This window comes from Geospiza fortis, unplaced genomic scaffold (assembly GCF_000277835.1).
Source record: "Geospiza fortis unplaced genomic scaffold, GeoFor_1.0 scaffold92, whole genome shotgun sequence".
In the NCBI taxonomy this organism is placed as follows: Eukaryota; Metazoa; Chordata; class Aves; order Passeriformes; family Thraupidae; genus Geospiza; species Geospiza fortis.
Genome location: NW_005054389.1, coordinates 736,959 through 759,919, shown reverse-complemented (window position 1 = coordinate 759,919; position 22,961 = coordinate 736,959). Strand labels below are relative to the sequence as shown.

Sequence of the window (22,961 nt, the reverse complement as noted above, 5' to 3'; positions counted from 1 at the left end):
CAGTATTGAAAACACTACTAAATTATTATATATTGGTGTATATATAATAAAATAGTAACAACATTTTAGAATACTATAATAATGATATATTGTGGTGTTAACTGCTGCACTCTGTTGTTTTAAAGTGATTTCCAGAAAAATTCTTTAAAAGTGATTACTCAAATAGGTATTTTTTCAACTCCTGATTTGACTAATATTGAGTAACAGGTTTTTCTAGATGGGAAAAACTAGCTACCTTTATTGTATTTCTTATGGTAGTGTTTTTATTTAACTTGAGGTTGTCCTTAGTTTTATGATTTGTTTTACTGTTGCTGTAACAAGCTTTCTGCTTAAGATCAGTTGTTTCTGAAGAAGTGTTCTTAAAATTCTGTTTTGTCCCAGTTCATATTTATAGCAGCTCAAGGATGCTATGTTCAGAGGATAAAATGCTGTTTAAATTTAAAAATACATTGGTTTTTTTTCTTATAGAAGTGATGCTACGTGACAGTAGAGTGAGTGGAAAGGTGTAGCTGAAAAATCTGTAAAGTGAAAGACTCAAGCTGTTTCCCTTTCATATGCTTCATTGCAAGACACTTACTTAAATAACTATTAGTAGCCTGCTCATGTAACTTTGGAATGCTGTTTTTAGAATTATGGGGAGGTGCACAGATGACCAGTAACTGGTGGGGTTGTTATGCATGTCAGACAGTTGGTGGTGGTTATGGTGTTCAGGAACCTCTTTTATATCTTCTCTTTGAACAAATAATTTCTGCCCTTATAAAGTCTTATTTTATGGGTTAAAGGATGAACAAAGGCTTTTCTTATCTCTGATACTTAATAGTTATAATTTCAGCCAGAACAAAGGAAGGTGAGAGACATTAGAGCTGGTGTGCTACTGAGTTTTCCACAGGGACAAAAATCAATTCAATTAATTCCCACTTTTCCTCCATTTCTAAATATTGCTGTTGCACAGTTCTAGCAAAAGGAGATGAAATGTTCTAGGTCAATGTTGTCTTAAAATTCTTTTGGAAAGAAACTTCTGATAATCTGATAAAAGTAGATGATTGTGATGGACTACTGATAGGTTCAGAGGCTTTTCAAGTGTGCTAGCACTGCCAGCACTATCTTCTGGTGTGGACAGGCTGCAGGACTGGTTTTACTTGTAAAAGAACCAGAACAACTGGTTTTACATTATCTATTAGAAACAGTCTTACAAAACAGTTTGTTGTCTATAGGACATCCACCCTTTTCCATTCATGTTGTTCTAGTTTTGCCTATCATGAAACTTCCTCTGAGGAACATATAACAGTGATTTTATTTATTTTTTTTAATGCTAGAGAGCAGGATTTTTTATGTTAAGTTGGCTGCATTGTTTTAATGATGTGTTGTCACTGTTTTGTCACATAGTGTGTAACAGATCCTGAAGGCTCTCTCTGTTTTCCAATAGGCTGGTGTTTGGGATGCTGTACCCTGCATACTACTCATACAAAGCTGTGAAGACAAAAAATGTGAAGGAATATGTGAGTCTCATTGCTTTTAATTGCTTAATTACACACCTCTGCTGATATAGATCTGTGACATTTTCATTGTGTAATAAATCACGTGAAAGCTTGAATTGACTGTCTTACAGTTAGGTGCAACACTTGTGTGACCCTCATGGCAATGCTCTGATTTTGGTTGGAGGGCTAAAGTTATCTCATACTTTACATAGTTTTATGCTGAAACATGTTCAACACACTATGCTGTATGTAGATTTTTTTTAATGTAAACCTTAAAGTCTTGGTTCCATTTCAGCAAAGTACAAGAAATAATGCACTTTTGGGCAGGGGATAGAATGAAAGCTTCCTAATTCTGCCAACACCTCAAGTGTAAGTATTGACAAACTGATTCAGTGACCACTAGAAGAGGAGCAGCAACTTAATATCATTGTATGGAGCTCAATAGGGGACTCAAAATCTACCTAAAAAAAGGTTGGTTAGTTCTTGTTAATCTATTTTTCCTAAAAGAGGAGAAAAAATGTAACCAGGGAAGGAAAAGATTTGGTTAAGGTGGTGTGGAGAAAAGAAGCAGAACAGACAGAAGAGAAAGATTGAGAAAAACACAATTATAGTTACTTCAGTTTTTAATTAAGCTATTAAATTATTGACTTGTCAGTGTGAGCAATGAGATAATCATGAGAATGGTAACCAGTTGCAGTCACAAGGAGCTTTAGTCACTGTGCTACTTCCCTGTTTTAAGAGACAGCCTGGCTTGATTTCAGCAAGTAACCTGTCCTGAATCCCGGCCGTAACTCGGCTGCCCGGCTCAGGGTGGGGTCAGGGCCAGCAGTTCCTCTTAACTCAGCAGCCATAGGTGTGACCTAGGGCGGTTGTCTGATGTGTGATGTCTCCACTTTGTACCTGGTTGTAGTTGTAAACTGTGGTAACTGTTGTTCCTCCCTTTGAATGTCTTAATTTAGCCTCATCACCCTGTCAAGGCCTCAAAGGACATGATATTTGTACTTCTTCTGATTTCTCTGTACAAAGTGATTGGAGCTCATTTGTGAGATAGAACTGGTGCCTGCCAGAGTTGAACTCATGGGAGAAAAAAATCACCACAACTGAGAGGAGAATTTTCTCTGTCTCATGCTTGTATTACTCTGTCAGGAAAGTCTATAATGCAAGGAATTTATAATCTGCTTTTCTTCCCTGCTCGTTCAAAACTGATCCACAGGCTAAGTAGGGCATAGCAGTTTCCAACCTAAATAAAGGAAATCACTTTAAGAGGTTACCATTGCTTCTTGCACTATGTTTTCTAGAAAAAGAGAAGGAATATTTTAGAATGCTGAGATATTTTCCTCACCTCAGTTGTCCAATTAGCTATGACCTGTCTTTCTTGGGCATCCTTACACAGGACCCCTGCTAGTAGGACCTGGAGTTATATTTTTTCAGTTCTTTTAGTGTGAACCTGTGGTCTTTGAACAGTCCCAGAACTTGCAGTCACATACAAAGTATTCATGGGATCAAGATGAATAAGAACCATCCCAGTGACGTTTTCATTAGCAGGGCATGACAATGATTCATCAGTGAATTATCATTTCATTGCTGGTTGGGCTGACTGTCCAGATAGGTCTTAGGGATGATCCATTGCTGTCATTTTCCCAGCTGGGAAAATTTTCATTCACAGTAAAGGGTTTAGATTTAAATGCAGCTTTCCAAATGGCACAGGTCTGCTGCCACTCACACTATGGCCCAAGCACAACTTCCTTTCCAGGGTTTTGTGTGGCTCAGGAGCCATCTGTGTTGCTGAACTTTGAGCTTTTAAACAGTAAAATATTTTAGTCAGCCACTACTTCCACCACTAAAAACCAACCAAACAAAAAGAATAGCCATCTTGACTTGTTGTGTAGGTCATGATGCAGCAAACTGATCAAAGATTATGTCTGGGGGATCAAGTGTTGAGCTGACTATGGTAATTTAAAAGACTTATGGAATTCAGTTCTAAAAATTAGAATCTGTTTGCCTTTGAGATTTATTTGTTCTTGTAATTACCCTGGTTTAATGGAGTTGACTAAGATATTTGAGACCTTTTTTTCACTGTGTTGCACCAAAGTACTTGAAATAAGCATCTGAAATGTAGTTTATAAGTCTGAACAGACCAGCCTTTTAAATCCTGGCTTCAAAATCCTGATCTGAAAGAATGTGCTTCTGACAGAGCCAACAAAGATGAGCTTAACACTTGGATGCTAGGGAAAAAACCCTCAATGAAACAAATGTGTAATCACTCTTTTAACATGAAAAATAAAACTCAGTCAAAGCTTCTGTTACTTGAAGTAGATGACAGTGTTCTGGGTAGTGTGAAATCTGACCTTCCATTTTTAATGTCCTTTTTTTCTTTTTTCCTGGTATGAAAACCCCTCTAAGTCGCTCAGGTTCATTTGTCAAGGATACTTGTGGTACCTACTGCATTAGTTGTACTAGAATATCATTTGTGTTTTATAGAATCTTTGCCCAGTCCTCAGCAGGACTCCTGGCACATCTCATATGCCCTTCTGCAGGGCTTTTTTACTGTTCCTGACAGCCCAGGAGAAATTCCACTTCCACTGTTGTTCTTGATTGGGTAAACAGGTGTTGATTAAAGAAAGTACAGCCTGGCTAAATAATTTTGGGGAAAAATACAGTCTTGTGTAGCATCTTAAAAATTGCATTGCATTATGCTTAAGCTGATGGGGCAAGGTTGGATTTAATTTTGTTTTCATTCAGGTGTTGACTCAGGTTCATGGAAGGGTCACCAGTCTAAATGTCACATGGCCTGTCAGCAATGACTTAGCTGCTGTGTACATTTGTCTTCGTTTATTCAAGCCTAAAATATCTAAATCCTCTGAGAGACTGAAGTGAAGAATGTTATCACATGACTGAGTTTCTTTTCAGACTGAAACACTGAAAAGCATTTAAGATAAATGGGTCTCAGGTTCTGACAGAGGAAGTGGTTTTAAGCTATAATTCACATCCATGAAATAGGCAGCAGTGTATCATTGCGTTTTGAGTAGTTATTTAAATCCACTTCAAAAAAGATTGTTTTAAAAGTGAAGATTAAATCTGAGCCACATCCTCTGTGGGAAGGTGTGTGTGTATATGTATCCTCCCTTCGAAAGAGAGCACCATGAATTTAGGGCTCAAACTAGTCTCTAACAATTGTGGTGGTTTTGTTTTATTCTTTGCTGGTTTGGTTTGTTTGGCTTTTTGTTTGTTTTTAAGTGGTGTTGTGTTGTTGCAGATTTTTTTTTCCTAGGAATTTAAAGAACATGTGGATGTTCATTTTGTACGAATAACCAGTGATGGTTTGCAGTGACCCATTTTCAAAATACATTGCATTTGGCATCTGATAGCTTAGGGAAGATAAATGCATGGGAACTATTTCTGCAGTATTTAGTCTGAAAGATGTAATCAGCTTAGGCAACCAAATTTGAGCAAATGCTCCAGAAAAATGAGTGTCTCTCAACTGTTATGAAACAAACTACTGTTGAATGTCTTGCTTTGACAACTCTGAACACACTGTACAGTGTACAGTGTGTTATGTGTAAAGGTGAAATCCAAGCTCTTAGTGAAGATGGTATTTTAATTTCCAGGTTCGCTGGATGATGTACTGGATTGTGTTTGCTCTTTATACAGTGACTGAAACAATAACTGACCTAACAGTCTCTTGGTAAGACCCTGCCTTTGATGAAGTCTAGAGGAAACTATATTTGTTTTTGATGTTTTTTGATTTGTACTGATTTATTTTGTGTAAAGAAGTTGTGCTTGTTGAATAGCCCTTTTCACAGGAAATTATCTTGGTGCATAGGTGAACAGCATCTATTTTTAAGTTTGCTGTACACTATCACTTGAATTAGGGACTGTAACATTTCCAGCTTCACTGTAGAACCTGAACAGGGGAATGGAACTTTTAAAAGGATGGCCTAGAATTTCTCTGTGCAGCAATGTATAATGAAAAGCAAGTATATTATCTGTTGTCATTTTTTAAATGACAGTAGTCCATAAATCCATAACTCATTTAATTTTTGTCTAGTGTAACTTCTATTTGAAGAATCCTATATGCTAATATAATTGTGTTTGTTTTAATATCTCTTTATAATGATTAATTACTGTGCATTTTCTTACTGCAGTTGTTGATTTTGTGCAACCTTTAACTTGTCTGTAGGTTTCCACTGTACTACGAACTGAAGATAGCTTTTGTCATCTGGCTCCTTTCCCCATATACTAGAGGGGCAAGTTTAATCTACAGAAAATTCCTCCACCCACTGCTTTCTTCTAAAGAAAGGGTAAGAAATTACTTCTCAGATTTTTAATGCCTAATATGGAAACACCATATGCTGAAATAAAAGCTGTTGCTAGATACACTACAAAAGCAGAGCAGCTTGTTAGTGTCTTGCCTGGCAGCATGAATTTGGACTAGCAGAGGCAAGTGCATGTGACTGTCCATGTCTGTGCTTCTGTTTAACTCGTCTGAGCAGACAAGGTCCTGCTTCCTTTTGCCATGAGTTTGGTGTTCCCTGCTCTGCTTGAGGCACTCTGAGGAGCCCAGTGGAGTGGCAGTGATGCAGCTTGGAAACCCAGGGCACCAGGAGTATTTCTCTGTCTGCTCTGGGGTGCCCTGACCCCCAGGGGAGCACTGACTTTGACCCTCATCCATGGAGAAAGTTTCCTAGACTTCAAGATAAACTAGAATCCACAAAAGTGTGAAATAGATTATACAGAGTAGTATAGGTGTTATCACTTGGTGACAAATTTAGGTTTTAGATTTTTTAGTGTGTTGTGGATGGAAGCAAGATGGAGGGCATAGGGTGTCGTCCTGGGTTTCTTGTCCATGTTTCTTCTTCCTTCTCTTCATAGGTTTGAGGAGCATTTGTAATTTGGCAAAATCTACGTTGCAGGCTCTTTAGGATCAGTTACTGAGTTAAAAGAGAAAATAATCAAAGTGTCAATTCTTAATTAGATTGTTTTGTCTTAAAAGACCTCCTACCAAAAAGTTCTTAACCATTTTGTGCCTGCTAAGGAAAAGCTGCCAAAGTCACAATAATGAAGCTGTTTTACTAATAAGAAATAATAAACACTTAGGTCCAAACACAAATTGCTATCTCAAGTACCTTCAATCCAAACCCAAAAAAGCCAACAATTAATAATACTCCCCGTGTAAAAGTAGGAGTGCTTGCAGTAGTACTGCAAGCACGTGTACAGTACTCTCTGCACAGAAGCATGAACACAGCTTTACTAAAAGCTGTTGATGTTAACATTTTTTTCTACTAGCATAAACTAGTAATAACACTTCTTAGGATGATTGACATCGTTGACTTTTTTTGGTTTGCAAACTGACAAGATAAGAGGAGAGACTTGTTACTGAGTTTTAAGGATAGACCAGTCTGCCATAGTAAATACCCAAACATAGAAATAGCTAGAAAATGGTTAGCTTTAGTCCAAGTATGACAGGGACACAGCTCTGCTTAGCTCTTTTTCAGCATCCTGTTTGGATGTGTGGAAAGAGCAATTAGCAAAGATGTGAACACAAGCACTGAGAAACCTCACACTATAGAAAATAGCATTTGTAAAGGTCAGTTCATAAGGCTAGACTTGGCCTTTATTAGGCAAAGAAGTAGCTGACAAGATTGCCACGATAGGAACAGTAAGGTTGTCTTGACCTTCTGAAGGTTGTGCTAGGAACAATTTGCAACTTTGGAAGGTGAGGAGATGCTTCCCTGTAGTCTCCAAGCTGTGGGGAAGCACCTTGCAGACTTTTATCTTCACCTCCAGGCATTAACCAGAGCTGGAGATAAATGTATTGTCCTTGGTGTGTAACTATTTCAAAGCTGTGGCTTTGGAAGCTCTTTGTAAGTCAGCTCTACCTTTGCAGGGAGCTCTCTGACTTCCTCATGTTAGATGATGTTATTTCTTGGAAAGCTTCTGTCCAACAAGAAGCTTACTCTCTCTAAGGAACTTGTTGCAATGTTTCTGAGCTGTACAAAAGTGATCTATTTTATCTTCTTCTTTGACCACATATAATCCATTTTTAAATGAGAGAATTGTAATGAAGGAAACACCTGAATATAAAGATATATCCCATTAAATATTAAGTATTTCTTGTCTTCCTTTACTGATGGAAGAATAATACTGTGGAGTAATTTTGCTCTCTTATGAGCAGCCTTCTAAAATTTCAATATGTTTTTCTTTTAGGAGATCGATGAGTACATAGTCCAAGCCAAAGAAAGAGGCTATGAGACCATGGTGAATTTTGGAAGGCAAGGGTTGAATTTGGCAGCAACTGCTGCAGTGACAGCGGCTGTAAAGGTAAGCTTCTGCTTGCATTAATTGCTTTTGAGTTTGATATAGAACAGTGCAATTGTACTGAGGATCTGTCATCTTACATAAAAAAGGTAAATTCTGCAAGCGTACTAAAAACCTGGGATGCAGTTAAAGGCTTGCAGCCCTCTCCTCCTCATACTGTGTGTGTTGTTTTGTTTGTTTAAAATGGTTTGTAGTTATTTCTTGGATGATCAGATCAGTTTACTCTAATTCAAAAGGTACCATTCAGTTTTCTGTGCAGGCTTTTAATAAAGGTGACCATTGTTTCTTTTCTGTCTCTGTTGTGCTTTCTTGTTGATAAACAAACTTTTTAAAGGATTTCGGGCTTTTCTGCTGTTTTTCTCCAATCAACCTGAGGTAATGCCACATATGAATTAAGGCATGAAAGACGACTACCATGGTTAAAAATTCTCTTGACACAATTAACCTGTTTGCAACTTGTTGGGTGAATTATTAAATTAATATACTAAGCATAAGCCTGCCTATTTAGCATACACTTGCTTTGTTATGTATTTTCCATTAAATTATGGAGTAGTCTGTTGTTTTTCTCAGATTATCTTCCTACAAAACTCATCACCCTCAGTATTTCAGAGAGCTCTGGGTGTAGAAAGACAAAATATAAGCTTATATGTCAGATTCTAAGCAGTTTGTGCACCACTGCAAGGAATATACTTCAGACAATGTGTATCCTACCTAATAGTAATTTAAACAAAACAAACAAACAAAAAAAGATGAAAAGGTGTATGTCCAAGTGAAATCAGATTTAAGGCAATCAGGATTAATTTCTTTCTGGGAATAAATGGAACCATTGTACTCATAGTAACAGCACTGAAAACCTGAACACTGTCAGTAGATAACAGAAGACAGTGTAGAGATCCCTGGCTGTCAAAGTTGAGTATGTACAGCTGGCATTTAGCTTAAATGTCTGGGCTTCTATGTGAACTTCCTGCATTATAAATGAAAGACATTCCTAAAAATTACATTTTCACATGCTACCTCAAAAAGCTTTGGAAAAGTAGTCATGCGTATCTTGTTTGTTCATTTTCTCTCTTTTTAAAGATACCTGTGGGTGGTAGCATTATGACTTTTTGTTTTTAAATATGGTCATAATGAGACTAAAATACTGAGAAAGTGATTAAATTTGATCACTGTGTCTTTTTGTTATTCAAATTCTTAATATTGCCTTCAGACATGAAATAATTTAGAATGCGATAGAGTGCACCTCCAAAGGAATGAAAGTATCCAGAGTGAAAATAGCTTATTTAAATAAACCAAACAAACCCAACAAACAAACACCTAAAGTGCTCTACTGGGAGAAATAGTTTAATTGCTAAAATGCAAATCCTTTGTATTACAAATTTATTACAATAAGCACATGTAAGGATTCTTATGCTTTGTGTGTGCTCCTTATGTTTGGCTGTGGTTGGATATTTCCTTGTTGATTTTTAGGGTGTAACAGAAATATTGTAAAATAAGTAACACCAGTATCTCCTCCCACTTTCTTCTGAAATAATGAATAACTTTTTCTGAAATGTCTGTGTTTAGATTTCATTGCTATTCAGCTGTGACTGGCAAGATGCCTGCTCTGTTTGTTAAAACTTGTTAAACATGCTCATGAATATTTGTACAGAATTAGTTCAGTGCAGATCAGATGCTTGGGAAAAACAACCACCACAATACCATAGACCTAAAATAGGCATGATTTTTTAACAGCATGAAAGAGGAGACTCACTGAAAAAAAATCTTTATTTTGGCACGTTAAGCCTCTTGGGTTTGTCATTCCAAAATGCTGAGCGTGCCTGCTCCTTGCAAGCAAATGGACACAATGCATGTGTTCTTGATTTTGTTCCCTGTTTTTCAAGAGTTGACTGCTGCCTCCAGCAGGTGAAAAGATTATCCCTTCACCAGGAGCTGGTGGAGCATGCTATAGGATTTCAGGAACAGAACTGTAGTAGTGAGATCAGTCTTGATGGGAAAGAGGGCACACTTTCATCACTATTCTTTTCTTTTTTACCCTTTTTTTTTAATAGAGCACACATGCTTATTCTGACATAGCAGATCTCAAGTTAGGAGAGGGGGAGAGGCTAAACATGTGTGTAAGGTTAAACCTATGTCAAAAGACATTAAAGTGTCCAAGAAAACTGCTTATGCTGACTTTAGGAGGGTGTTAAAATGGCTTGGAAACTTGCTGAAATATTTTGAATATCAAATGTGGGAGAGAGTGATTTTCTTCAAGGGTTGTCAGAGGAATAGGGGATTACCATTAAAAGGCTTGTTGGCTGTGTTAGGGAGGTTGGAGCAGCCAGCCAGGTCAGTCTGCTGAAATTTGACATAGATTTAAACCCCCTTCCCTATAGTTAAATTTAAATATATTTGGCAGGAACAGTGGCTTATAGCTTGCATTCTCATACTGATATTTTTAGCTGATAGTAGTTAGCCACTGTTCATATAAAGTGTACTGTTTTCAAAACCTGCTAAATAGCATACATTAGCAAAATAAATTGTGTTAAATTAGCATGTCAGAAAACAAATCTTTGTAAAATCCTGATTTTGGGAGATTAAGAGATGAAAGATAGTCTGCGTTAAAATTTTTTCTTTGTACTGAAGGAAATTTTTATTAGTAAAAGAATGAGAAACAAGATGCCTCAATGCTCGGTAGTTTATGGATTTGGGGAAATTATATCCACAACACTTAAGTTCCAACAATATATCTCATACTTTGATGCATCTGCTTTTCAGGTCTTTTGAGATGATGGTTACCTCTATGTTTCAATTTCTGCCAATCCATGAATTCAGATTTCTTGAGCTACTAGTGAAACCTGGTGTCTTTATCACTCTGAGCAGGGGGACTGCTACTTAAGCTGTGAAATGTTCTGTCCCTCCTTATGAGGACACACAAATAGTGTTAATTTGTAAAGTGCTGCTGGTGGTGATAGTATGTTTTGAGGGCTGTGTCTCAGACATGTTTTATGAAAAATCCTTAGGATTTTTTCTCCTGAGAGGCTGAGAGGCCTCAGGAACAAAATGTAAACAATGATTATCTGCTGCTGTGGAATGCAACAGGTGGATCTGTGATTGGTCTCATGTGGTTGTTACTAATTAATGGCCAATCACAGTCTGGCTGGCCAGACTGTCTTGGTCAGTCTCAAGCCTTTGTTATCATTCTTTTTCTATTCTTAGCCAGCTTTCTGATGAAATCCTTTCTTCTATTCTTTTAATATAGTTTTATTGGAATATATGTCATAAAATAATTCAAGCCTTCTGAAACATGGAGTCAGATCTTCGTCTCTTGCCTCATCCTAAGACCCCTGTGAACACCATCACAGGGCTGTGTTTTCTGAATGCCTGCTGGTCATCCTGAATCTGCTGCCTTTTTGCTGATGGAGTGTTATTCTCCTGGCCTTGCTCACCCTCCCCTTTATCCCCACTCAGGGCATGGCAGAGGAAGGAGCCGTCTTGCAGCCAGCTGTGGCGCACAGCCAGGATCTCTCTGGGGAGCAGTAGTGCTGTCATCCTCCTCCCTGCTGGGCTGCCTGGCATGCTGCAGGGGTCATTCACGGGACAGCAGTCCCTGGGCAGGCTGAGAGGGAACAGGAGTCATTCCCTGTCAGCTTGGATGGGATCAGGGAGAGAACAGCTGAGAACGTGGGTGCTGCATGCTGCCTGGTGCATTGGGAACTCGTCCAAGGAAGGCAGGCAGCTCCAGTCAGTGATCCTGCCCCCTGAGGGGTGCAAGTGCCATTGAACAGCAGAGTCCCTGAGGCACACAGTGTGGGGTTTGTTTACAGCCACTTCCATAAAAGTACGTGCTCAATAACAGAATAGAAAATGGCATTTCATATATGAGGGTCAGCTGATGAGACTGCATGCTAATAGCTTACTAGAGGCTGAGTAGTCTTGAAAGGAGACCCTTAAATGGGCTTTATTTATTTCAAAGAATTGATTTAGAAACATATTACAACTTTAATTGGTGTTTCACATTGGTTACTGCTAATGCAACTCCAAAAAACGTTTTGTATGTTTTAGGAAATGCTATTGAATAATGAAGAAAAATCATTCTTTAAGACTTGCATTTTGTTTAATTCAACACACAGACTTGACAGTTCATCTCTCTTCAGTGTTTGCCTACATAGAAATTTTAGTGCTGAAGTTATGTGATTTATTTTCTCTATCCCCTGGCACTGTAATTGTAAATGTATGTGTCTCGATCTTTTGGGCTGTAATTTAGGTACCAGCCTCTGGGCTGAGTGCAGCCTGGTGTGTTCCTTCCTTACTGGCAGGCACTGTTGATGTAATGGGCCATCAGTGGTAACTGCTCTGCCATCTTCTCCTGAGCAGCATCTTGGGGTGTGATTATCTGGGGAGAGGTGTTGGCTGCTGCCACATCCATGGGAGGGGAGTGGAAGCAGGAGATCATCTTCAGCTCCACCTACACCTGAATTACTCTGCTTTTAGGGCAAACATGTTGCTTTCAAGCTGTAACTCTTTGACCTTTCAAACAGAATATTAAAGCTCTTAAAGCATTATTCTAAATGTGAATGTTACTCTCACATTTCTTGCTGTAAAGGGTATTTAATCTCACATTTCCTGCAGTAGGAAGGAATTTAATATTTTTCAGCCAGACTTTCATCCTGAGCTGATAGTAATCCAGATCTACACAGAATGCTTTGTTTCAGCAGAAAGCAATTAACTGCTGCTTTTGGGCATGGGGGTGGAAGAATCTTAAATGCAGTGTGAGCACCGTGCTATGCACACTCCCACAGAACACCTTGAAGTTTGTCCTTCAGTCTGTGCAGTGGAGTTCAAGTAGAAATCAATCTTGATTTGGCTAGACTGGATGTTCCCAGGGGTGGGACAGGGACTGGGGGCCCTGAAGGGAGTAGCTGCATAGGATTGGTGCAATGTGTGATGGGGACTGTCCAGCGCAGCAGTGCTTGTGCAACCCCCATTCCTACTGTGACTCCCAGGCATGTGTACTGCATCTTTATTTGTGTATATATCCCTTCAAACTTCTCAATGTTTTCTGTGTGTAACTTGAGTAAAACTTTCCATCTTGGCAAGTAGTTTTGGAATGAAGGGCCCATTGTATAAATCCCTGACGTCCTCCCTGAATGAGGCAGTGCTCCACAGGAGCCCCAGCTCAACCGTGCAGTTTGGTTAGGGGCACAATGTTATTTTACGGCACATACTTGACTTTTTTTCCTCCTTTGAAAAACAAAATTCTGTATCCAAAAGCTGCACTGGAAAATAGGGCCGAATGTTCCTAGCTTGGATCTAGTCCTCTATCTACAGTGGAATAAGAAATATAGGCTTGTAATGTGAATTCTTGGTATGTTACTTGTTATAATCTTAATTGCATTATTCTATACAATTTCCAAATGTCTTTTTGTAGTAGATCACATGATGAATGAACCTGCTGGGCAGCTGTTAAACAAGTGTGTCTTTCTGTACTTCTGCTGCTGGCCAAAACCAGCTTCTGTCACTATTTTAAGTAGACTCTGTTCACTCTTGGTGAGTGGAATTGTGCTGAATTTGTATGGATTCTGCTGAGAACCAACTAGGTCCATTTTATATACTCACCAGGGTTCAGTGAGTGAGACTTGAGTCCTGTTCGACCTCTTTCAGCATTGGACACAGTCTGATGAACAGTCTTGTATCTTACAGCAGGGTAATATATTTACTGTAAACTATTACTTGTCAAAAGAGGCGGTTCTTTCTGCAGTTCTCTTCTCCATGTCCTAGCAGCTGATAAAGGTCTCAGACATAGCTGGTTCCTGATGTAGTTTACTTGAAATGCTTTTCAGTGCAAGAAGTGGAGTAGTGGAAGGGCAGGATTTTTCCTGCCTTAGGAGGGACTTTTGGAGACCTGCCTCAAATGAGCCATTTTGGGGAATAAATTTGACTTTGGGATTTTTACAATCTTTAATACAGACAGTGTGCAGTGTTTGTAGTGCATTTAAACTCACAAAGGCAAGCTGTACTTCAGTTTGTGAGAACTGAGTCATCCTACAAATATGTAGGAAGAGATAGAAAAGCTAAGGCTTCTACTTCTCTCGCAAGAAACCTTTTCTTTGTTGATTGGTGACAATGTATGAATGGTGGGGTGAGAATTATAATAGATTTGTTGTGCTTGAATAGAATACTGTCCACTGTCTTAATTTTATATACTGTACTAATAACTAGTCATCAGAAAATTAATATTAGGTTTCAGGCACTTTTCTCCCTGCCTTTTGGTACCCACACAAACTTAAGGAGCTTTAATTCAACTGTCTCTTCACTTTACATGGCTATTTTTAACATGGACTAATTCAGTGTGCTGGTCTACCGATTGCAAGAACAGTTGTTGTCATGAGAGTGGGAACAAATGGCTGTGGCCAGCAGTGCCAGAATTGCCTGCTGCTGGTGCTGTTGCAGAGGAAGGTGTATGGAATTGTACCCAGGTTTCTGCTCCTGCTAGCTAACATGCTGGTCAAATGAAGAATTTTACTTAAAAGCCAAGTCTTTAACACCTGCTTGAAGTGGAATTCATGCACGGGCTTGTCAACCTTTCCCTGAAATGGTTCGTTTTTGCCTTATGCCAGAGATGGAAGAATTAAATGTTATTTTAACATGGCTTTGAGTACTTGTTCTTGTGGTCTTTTTCTTTTAGTTGCTTATGCAATAAATTAATCTTTAATGCTTTAATAGTAACATCTGATGTAAGATGAAAGAGCTGCTGGATGACCTTTCTTTCCAACAGGGAAACTTCCATATGTTCCATATGGAAAAAAAGGAAAGACAATTGGAGAAGGAATACTTGATGTTCATATGTGATTAACTATTCTCCTGTGTAGCGTTAGGTTTTGGGTTGGTATTATGTCAGTAAAGCTATATTAGGAAGAGGACCTGCTAGCCTGGAGTCCAGGCAAGACCTCTGGTTTGTGGTTTCAAGTTTCTGTCAACTGGAGCTGCTTTTACAGTGCTGCCAGTTTGTCTCTAACTTATTTGAGTTAATGTTACAGAGTGTATTTTTAACACTTTTCTCCTTAACGTTATTCAGATTTGTGGAGGATAAAATATAAAGTAGCAGAAAACTATCTTCAACCGTACTCTTAAAATGGAAGTGTTACTATCATGCCACTTTGAACTGCCGTGTTTGAAGTGAACATTTCTGATATGTGTTTCTTTTAAACACTTACCCTCAGCCTTTATTTGCTCAGATGAAAGGAGTGAAATGCAGCATTTGTAATTAGGCTGCCAGCTTGTGTAACTTTGTCATCTGGGAGCAATGTGGGTAAAAGCAATACCTTTACAAATGTAAAGCAACTGCATGTGTCTGTTCAATGGGTTTTGTTGTGCAGCAAGGAAGCATGGGCTTAAACTTCTTAACCCAAGCTGAGCAGCCAAGTTAAACCTCTGCCTGGTTTCCAAAGAAACTGTTGTTGTATTTCAGAGCCAAGGTGCAATAACTGAGAAACTGAGAAGTTTCAGTATGCACGATTTGACTACTATACAAGGAGATGAGCCTGTTGGACAGAGAGCTTATCAGACATTGCCAGAAGCTAAAAAGAAAACCAGAGCCTCTACAAGTGAATCTTCAGGTATGTATCTTTTTTTCTTCCCTACCTAAAAGAACAGTTCACCCTAAGCAGAAGTGGAAGAGCAGAAATGCATTCCCCCCATTTCTAAATGGAAAAGGCCTCAAAGAATTCTAGCACGCTTAAGCAGAGTACCCTCAAGCAAAGTAAATCATGACAGTTAAGAAATCCTTCCTGAATTACTTTCTTCTCACAGCCACTCTCAGTGTAATCATACTGTATTCATTACTCCTGTCCTTGCCAACTGGCAACAAGAATTTATTATCAAAGTAAAAGTTAATTGGAAGTCAAACGTTATGTGATTAAGTGGAGTTTCTGTGACAAATGTACAAGAAGTTAAACAAGAAAACATATGGAAGCTCAGTAAATAGAAAATTAATAGAAATTAATTCACCAGGGTTGTAGTAATAGATCAAAATGTAAAATTGTTTATGATGATAGGAATAATAAAGGCATCAAGTTTTCATAATGGACTGATGCCAGTCAGCACTTCAAAGATGGTGTGTGGTCACCAATATATGGGTTTGTTCAGAGATACTATTATTTCATTATTGTATTACATGTACTGTTATTGTCATCATCACTTTGCTTTTGAGCTTGTCATGCTTGAAGGAAGGTTTTGCTGGAAGTCTGGTAACTACACCTTTTTAAATGGCAAGGCTACGATGTCAAGGAGCTGATATTTCCCACAAAAGAAGTAGGTCTGGGCTACTTCTTTTCACCTAAGCCTGTCATTACTTCTTATCCCTCTGTTTTGGGGAGGAGTAGTGTTTGTGGGGTCCAAGGGATTCCATGGGTAGTGTGGTAGCCCTTGATGTTTGTAAGGAATAGACGGCCAGCTGAAGGGACCCAAGCTGAATTGCACATTGTTTCCAGAAGGTATCCTGTGCAGGGCAGTGTGAACTGGAGCTGCTGGCTGCAGAGAAAGCCAAGAATTCATGAAGAGCTGCACTAGAGATGATGCCACTGCAGCTGTTGTGCAGGGTCTGTTCCTCAGTAAGACAGCATTACTTACCTAGCTGAAATAGCTTGAAAATGCTCTGAATTTAATTTTTAAAAAAAATGTTTCAGTTTATACTGTATAAATAATCACTGATTGTGAGATTCAATCTCAAATGTCAAAAAACTTTCTTACAGCTAGTTGAATTAATTAATTGTTTCTGCTCCTGGTCTGATATCTAGCATACACCTCTCATGTTTTCTTGGAATTTTCTGCAGCATTAGGAACTTTAAAAAGATCAAAAGTACGCATAGATTTAGGAACACTGTGTAGCAATATTCTGCTGTGCTTAGCAGGGTCTTGTTTTTTGTGGTCTGAGCTGGGAGTTCTCTGCAAATTGGTTGAAAAGGCCTAGTTGTAGGACATGGATCATAGGATGGTGCTGAGCTGGCAGTGAAAAAGGGAGTGCTGTGGAAAAGGTGGATGGGATGCTGATGCATCACATGTTACAAACAGATAAGAAGTATTGGTGTCACTGCAAACACTGCTAGTCTGAAACAGAGAAACAGATGTCATTGAAATCTTTTGTGTTGAAAAAGACGAATTGAAGCTGTACTGGAAGCAGAGATGTGTTGCCTCTAAAATGGCAGAAGAGAACGACAGAATGTCTGCCTTAAGTAGCTGTGGAATAGATTATGTGATTCTAATTTCTAGGGAAAAAACATTGAGAAAAAAAATTAGCTAAGCCTAAATAAAACATTGGCTTAAGATGAAATGTACACAGGTCATTAATAAAGTTTGGTTTGGAGTCTAAAAGGTGTTCCTGAGTGTTACAGCCTGTAGATTCTGGGATAAAAGGAGAGTTTTGTGGAGGAAGGAGCCAGAGTGGATTGGGGAGCTTTGTGATAGGTCTGTGATGGGGATTCGGGGCTGTTGGACCCCAAGGAGCTTTTCAGGATGTGTTTTTAAGCAGTTTGTGCCCTCTAGTGAGAGTCTCAGGTAATAATCTTGGTCCTGGTTTTGCAGGATGTTATCAACCCTTAACAGTACTTGGGTGTGTTACCGAGGTGAAAGGAGCTTTGGTGTTAAAAATGCAGGAGGATGAGAGTATGAAGAAGGATCCTATGAATGAAAGTCATGGAATGGTTTGTGTTAGAAGGGACCTTTAAAGGTTTAAGTGTGATCTCCCTCTCATGTGAATTGTATCCAAAAATCTTCAGTACTTCTTAAGATGACCACTAAGGTTTTTGCAGTTCAGCGTAAAGCAGAAGATGTCAGCAGACTTGTGGTTCCAGTTTTGACAACTGAAGAGTCACTGCATTTCATACCTGTGGAATGAAGTGGCAGAATTAGAAGCACCAAGCTCGTGGTGGAGTTGATGTTTTTGTTTTGAAACGAGCACATCATTTAAAAGGATAAATCATGTGTGGTAAAGATGAAAACCACAGCTTTCTTAGAAATAAAAAAGTTAACAGCTACTTCTTGTTGTATAATTTTTTTTTCAAGGTTACAAAACTCCACTGGAAAAAAATCCTGGAGATGATAAAACAGATGAAGAGATGGAGGGGACACATTCAGAGGATGAAATGTTTGCTCAGAGAGGCCTTCGAAGAACTCAGAGTATGAAATCTGTGAAAACGATTAAAGGCCGTAAAGAGGCAAGTGTAATCCTGGTTAATTGAGTTTGTTTCTTCAGTCTATATTGGCATTTTTCATAGTGCAGAAATTGATTTTTAATCCTTGAGAAGTTGTCAGCAATAACTGAGTTCTGGAATGCTAAATGGGGAAGGAAGTATATGACAATATCTAGGTTTGGAGCTTTTGTAGTTTGCAGTGTTTAGGGGAAATACATGAATGAAATGAACTAAGCAAGGAGCAAGGGAGAGGAGATGAAACAGACTCTGTGCTTGCAATGCTAATTCTGACACCACTGAGCCCAGTTTCAGGAGTGCTCACCTTGGAAGGGTTATGGATAGCAATATTATCATTTGCATGTTGTGCACACTTAAACATCTCCTGTTCAATAGATAAAGAATATTCAGAATTTTTAAGTTCCCATAGACACACGGCCTGACTCTGCGATCTACAAAGAGAAGATCCTAGTTAGCATTCAATGCACTTTGTATGTGCATACATCACAAAATTTAGAGATACTTCAGGATAAATCTCTGTGGAGTCTCATAGAAGCTTTTGGGTCATTCCAGGAAAACAGATGATACTTATTCTTCTTGCCCAATTCTGTCGAAACTTTGTCATTTAGTCACAGGCAGATTATTTTAGTGAAACTGGGGTGTCCAAAGCACACTGCAAGACATTTGCACAATAAGATTAGTGGGCAGGTGAATCATATTTCTGCTTGGTGTGACTCAACTCTGTTATAATTTTATTTTTCTCCTCAGATACGATATGGATCACTGAAATACAGAGTGAAGAAGAGACCTGCTGTATACTTTTAAGTGTACTGCATAATGCCTGCAAGAGAAACTGCTGTACTATAATAACTTGAATTCAAGTGTTAAAGATCTGTGTACAATTCCTAAAATGAGTCCGTATGAACAGATATGGTAGGACTTGTTTTTGTGAACCCAAATGATCAGATAAAGTATTACTCTGTTTTTCTAGAATTGTTTAGATTTAAATCTGGACAAGTTACAGCATGAATTTCAGCACTCCTTAAATAGGAGTTAAATGAGGAACAGGAAATACTCTTTTGCCAGAGGTATTGAACAGATTGAAATAATTGCAACTCCAGTTGAATTAGCAGAAGATTTAAGTATCTAGAGCTTGTGAGAATTGAACCATACTGTCCCCAAGTTTACATTGAAAGATAGATATACTTGAAATATTTTTCTGAACTTCAATTCCTGAAAAGGCCTTTGTGTAATTTTTAAATGTACAGTTTAAAGGACAGTGGATGATAGTGGGAAAGAAAAAGGAAAGGTAAGGAAGGTGGGATACATCCTTAACATCATCATCTTGCATCATATTGCCAAGCTTAGCAAACTGGGGGTACATATAGCACTTTATGCAAAACTGTATAGTTTTGCACACTCTTAATGATTTACAACTGCACATGTCATTTTAGTGACTTGCTAGATAGGTTAGAGTTACATTTTGAATGCCAGAAATTCTTGTATTTTATGATCTTTTTAAAATTTATCTTGATTCCTTAAGTACACTTAGGATGCTGTAGATATTTGCTACTAACAATATTATCAGGTGCCTTTCTATGTATTATAGGGCTGTGTGGGTTTTGTCTCTGTGTGTGGTTTTTTTGGGGGGTTTTGGGGGTTTTTTGTTTGTGGGGTTGTTTTGTTTGTGTCTGTCTTCCTCCATCTAAAGAGATGTAACATGATTTAAATCAGTTTTTGGTTAAAATTGTGGTAAGTAAAACTTGTAGCAATTCCAGTGATACGCCTCAGGGATCTGATCAGCCCATGAGCTGTGTGTTAAAGTCATGCTACCATCAAGGTATGTATGATAGCTTAGTCAGGCCCTGGTTTAGTTTTGCTCAACATTGCTTTAAGAACAAATATATTTATATATATCTGTACTTCACAACATGTATGAGTGTATATTTCATACCATATGTGGATTCTAAAATGGCCGGTGTAGTACTTTCTTTTATTGCTGAAGTTATTACTAAAATATTTGCATATAAATAGCTTCTTCTAAAAGTCTAGTTGATTTAGTCAGTCATTTTATAACCTAGAGTCCCATGGCATATCTGCACAAAGATTAATTTTGAAATGTCTTTCAATATGCAGTGACTTGTCAAAATTACTTTTTTAGGTCACCTTTGGTACTATATTCTGCAGTTCTGGGAATTAGGCTGACTTTAGTTTGCTGTGTGACTATATTTGTACTGTGGATTCAGGGAGGAGCCACCCACTTTTTGCAGACAGTATTTTATTATTTATCTTTGGGACAGACTGTGTTATTTCCCTCAAAGAGGAAATGGCATGGATTCCTCTTATCCTGGGATCTCTGACTTCAATCCTTAAACCTTTCCCCAGATACTGACAGTCATCTGCATGTCTCCAGCAGAGATTTTAAATATATTCCTGAGGCTTGGGCCTGCTGCAGTTCTTTTTCTTTTACAGCCATAGCAATTCACTGCTGGTCTGCAGCATTCAGAGTAGTTTTCTGCACACTTCACCCAGGGTTTGAGTTCTGTGGGTAAAAATGCAGCTGGTCTGTGTTGGTGTTGTTCCTCCCTGGCTGTGGGAAGTGTCTGCAAGCCCTGTGCAAAGCTGTGCTTGAATACAACAGCACTTCAGCATCTCTGAGGAACCTCAGTGCTTTAGGGAGAAGTCCCAGCAGGCCCCATGTGATTAAAAGGCTAAAACCTGTAATACTTCACTCAGAAACACAGTTTGATACCAGAAGACAGGAAGGCTGCTCTCTCCAAAGGAGCACAGTGCAGAAATCCCATCCTCTAACCAAAACTGTACCTTGTTATTCTGCTTTTCTAATGAGCTGTGGGCAAGGAGTGATCACAAAAGCAACCTCCCCTGGAGTGTGGGACTTCTGCCCCAGGAATGTTTGTGCTTCTCCTCTGTTTCCCTGAGGTTTGTCTGTGTGTAAGACATTAAGGAACCCTAAGCTCTTGTATTTGCATCTCACCCCTCTCTGAATAGCAGACTAACCTGGGCCTGGCATGGAATCTCTAACTCTTACTGTAGAGTTGAGCACTTGCTGCCACATTTTGCTGTAACTAATCATGCTTGTTTTACCAGCAAGCATGGGAAAAAATTATCATCTTTGTACAAATCATAATCCTGCATGAAGGAGTAGAGTAAGCCATTTTTTCAGAATTACAGTTCCTGTTACAGGTCCGTGTAGATCCTGTTTTGGGAGTTGTTTTTATGTTTTTAACACATTTCTAGGGCTAGAGATCATTGAAGTGTTTCAGGCTCTACCACACTCCTGTCAGGAAGTTGCTCTGTGTGTGTCTATGTACCTGAGGCTGTAACTTCTGGCAGACTTAACTTACTAACTCAGTAGTGATAAAGGCTAAATAAATCCTCCTCTTTCTGGAATGTGCATGGAATTAGGAAAGCTGGCAGTATTATTCATATTCATTGCTGTTTGCATATAAATGTACTTCTGTTCTTTCAGGTAACTGTCTTATATGATCAAACCTTCAATATTTTCCTAGCTGTTTTCTTCAGTCTAATAGCCAACTGTAAAATTATTTTCTTGCCAGCCTGATTTTGATCTTTGAATTCATCCTCAAACTGGTTCACTGGATTATCATCATTTTTTCTTCTTACTGTTTATTGTTAGGGCACAATGACAAGCCTGATGTTTGTCAGGGCACAGTGGCATGATTAGCTTTCATCCCAGTGATACATAGTTCTCTCTCCTTGTTGAATTTAGTTTACTTTGGTTTTGAAACACTACAGTCTTTTAACTTTGGTTACAGGGAATTTTCAAACTTTTTTTTGCCTTAGCAACTGCAGAAGTCATCTGTCTAGCTCTTGCCAGGAAACCTCTTGAAAAAAATGTTAAAAATCGATGTTTAACATTCTTTTTGGATTTGGAATGTAAAATGTAGTTGATGTCAAATTATCTAATCTTCTGAACAAAGTGTTTCCTGAGAACTGACTGACTGCCACCAAGAGGACTGCTGATTTGACTGTAGGCAAACAAAGACTTGGGGTTTAAAAGTGCTTTGAAAGACAATATGTATTTCTGTTTAAATCATATCAAGGTTTCAAGCCTTTCCAGAATACATCTGAACTGACTCAGCTTTCTTAGCAAGAGCCTGCTGTACTTGTTAAAATACCCACTCTGAGATGAGGATTAAATTGGTGGCCTCAGCTGCAAGTGAGCTTAGGCTGGACTTTGATTGCAATGTAATTGCCAATATTGCTATTTCCTTTGGTGTGTGAAAGTAACTGAATAACATCCAACTGACATTTTGCAAACTATAATGAATTTTAAAATAGAGGATAAATTGGTAAAAGAGAATGGTGAAGAAAATGCTGGATGCAGTCAATGTGCTGTTCATGACAAAAATGTATTTTATTTTTGGTGTTGCTTTTATTAATGGGAAGTTGGTATTTTTAAGTACTTTTTCTACAAAAATGTATATGCAAAGGCAATACTTTAACATTTTCCAAGAACTTGTATTTTTAAATGCTACAAACCAGAGAATATACATTTGGACTGAAGATAGTAGCTTTAAAAAATGCAATGTAAGCTTTAATTTTTATATTGTAATAATAACTTGCTGTCAACTTGTTTACATATTTGTAGGATGGAAACTTCATTATGCATTGACTTATCTTGATGCTGTCTTTAATAAATGCTGCTTTGAGCAAGATGCAGTGGATATTTTATTACCTGGATTACTATTAACAAACTAGTCACTGTGTAATCTGTGTTCTGTTACTTATTGTAATGGTTTAAGCACCAAAAACAACCTAGCTGAACTGTGGAGAGACTTGAAATTAAATGTACCCTGCTAAAGGCAATTTGAACATGCTGTAGTGTCACCTGGTTTGATTAGATGTATGCTTCAGAGTAAATGAAAACTGAGATGCTCAGTGTCCCAAAACAGTGTAACTTCCTGGGGAACTGCTGGACATCAAACTGATTTTGTTTTGTATTCCCTAGTCAGAG

General features: G+C 38.4%; 1 protein-coding gene across 1 annotated transcript; it reads left to right on the top strand.

Annotated features, from left to right (window-relative positions):
• Positions 1-1,431: 1,431 nt before the first annotated feature.
• On the top strand, positions 1,432-22,662 carry REEP3 (receptor accessory protein 3). The gene is made up of 7 exons (XM_005425545.3): positions 1,432-1,499; positions 5,087-5,163; positions 5,659-5,779; positions 7,686-7,799; positions 15,247-15,394; positions 17,838-17,989; positions 18,731-22,662. The coding sequence occupies exons 1-7, from the start codon at positions 1,440-1,442 to the stop codon at positions 18,785-18,787; spliced, it is 729 nt and encodes a 242-aa protein (XP_005425602.1). The 5' UTR covers positions 1,432-1,439; the 3' UTR covers positions 18,788-22,662.
• Positions 22,663-22,961: the final 299 nt, after the last annotated feature.

Bases quoted from the DNA above. Each gene is read 5' to 3' on its own strand.
- REEP3 (XM_005425545.3), top strand. From the start codon at position 1,440: ATGCTGTACCCTGCATACTACTCATACAAAGCTGTGAAGACAAAAAAT. The intron at 7,800-15,246 runs GTAAGCTTCTGC...GTTGTATTTCAG, and splicing joins CAGTGACAGCGGCTGTAAAG to AGCCAAGGTGCAATAACTGA. The intron at 15,395-17,837 runs GTATGTATCTTT...TTTTTTTTCAAG, and splicing joins CTCTACAAGTGAATCTTCAG to GTTACAAAACTCCACTGGAA.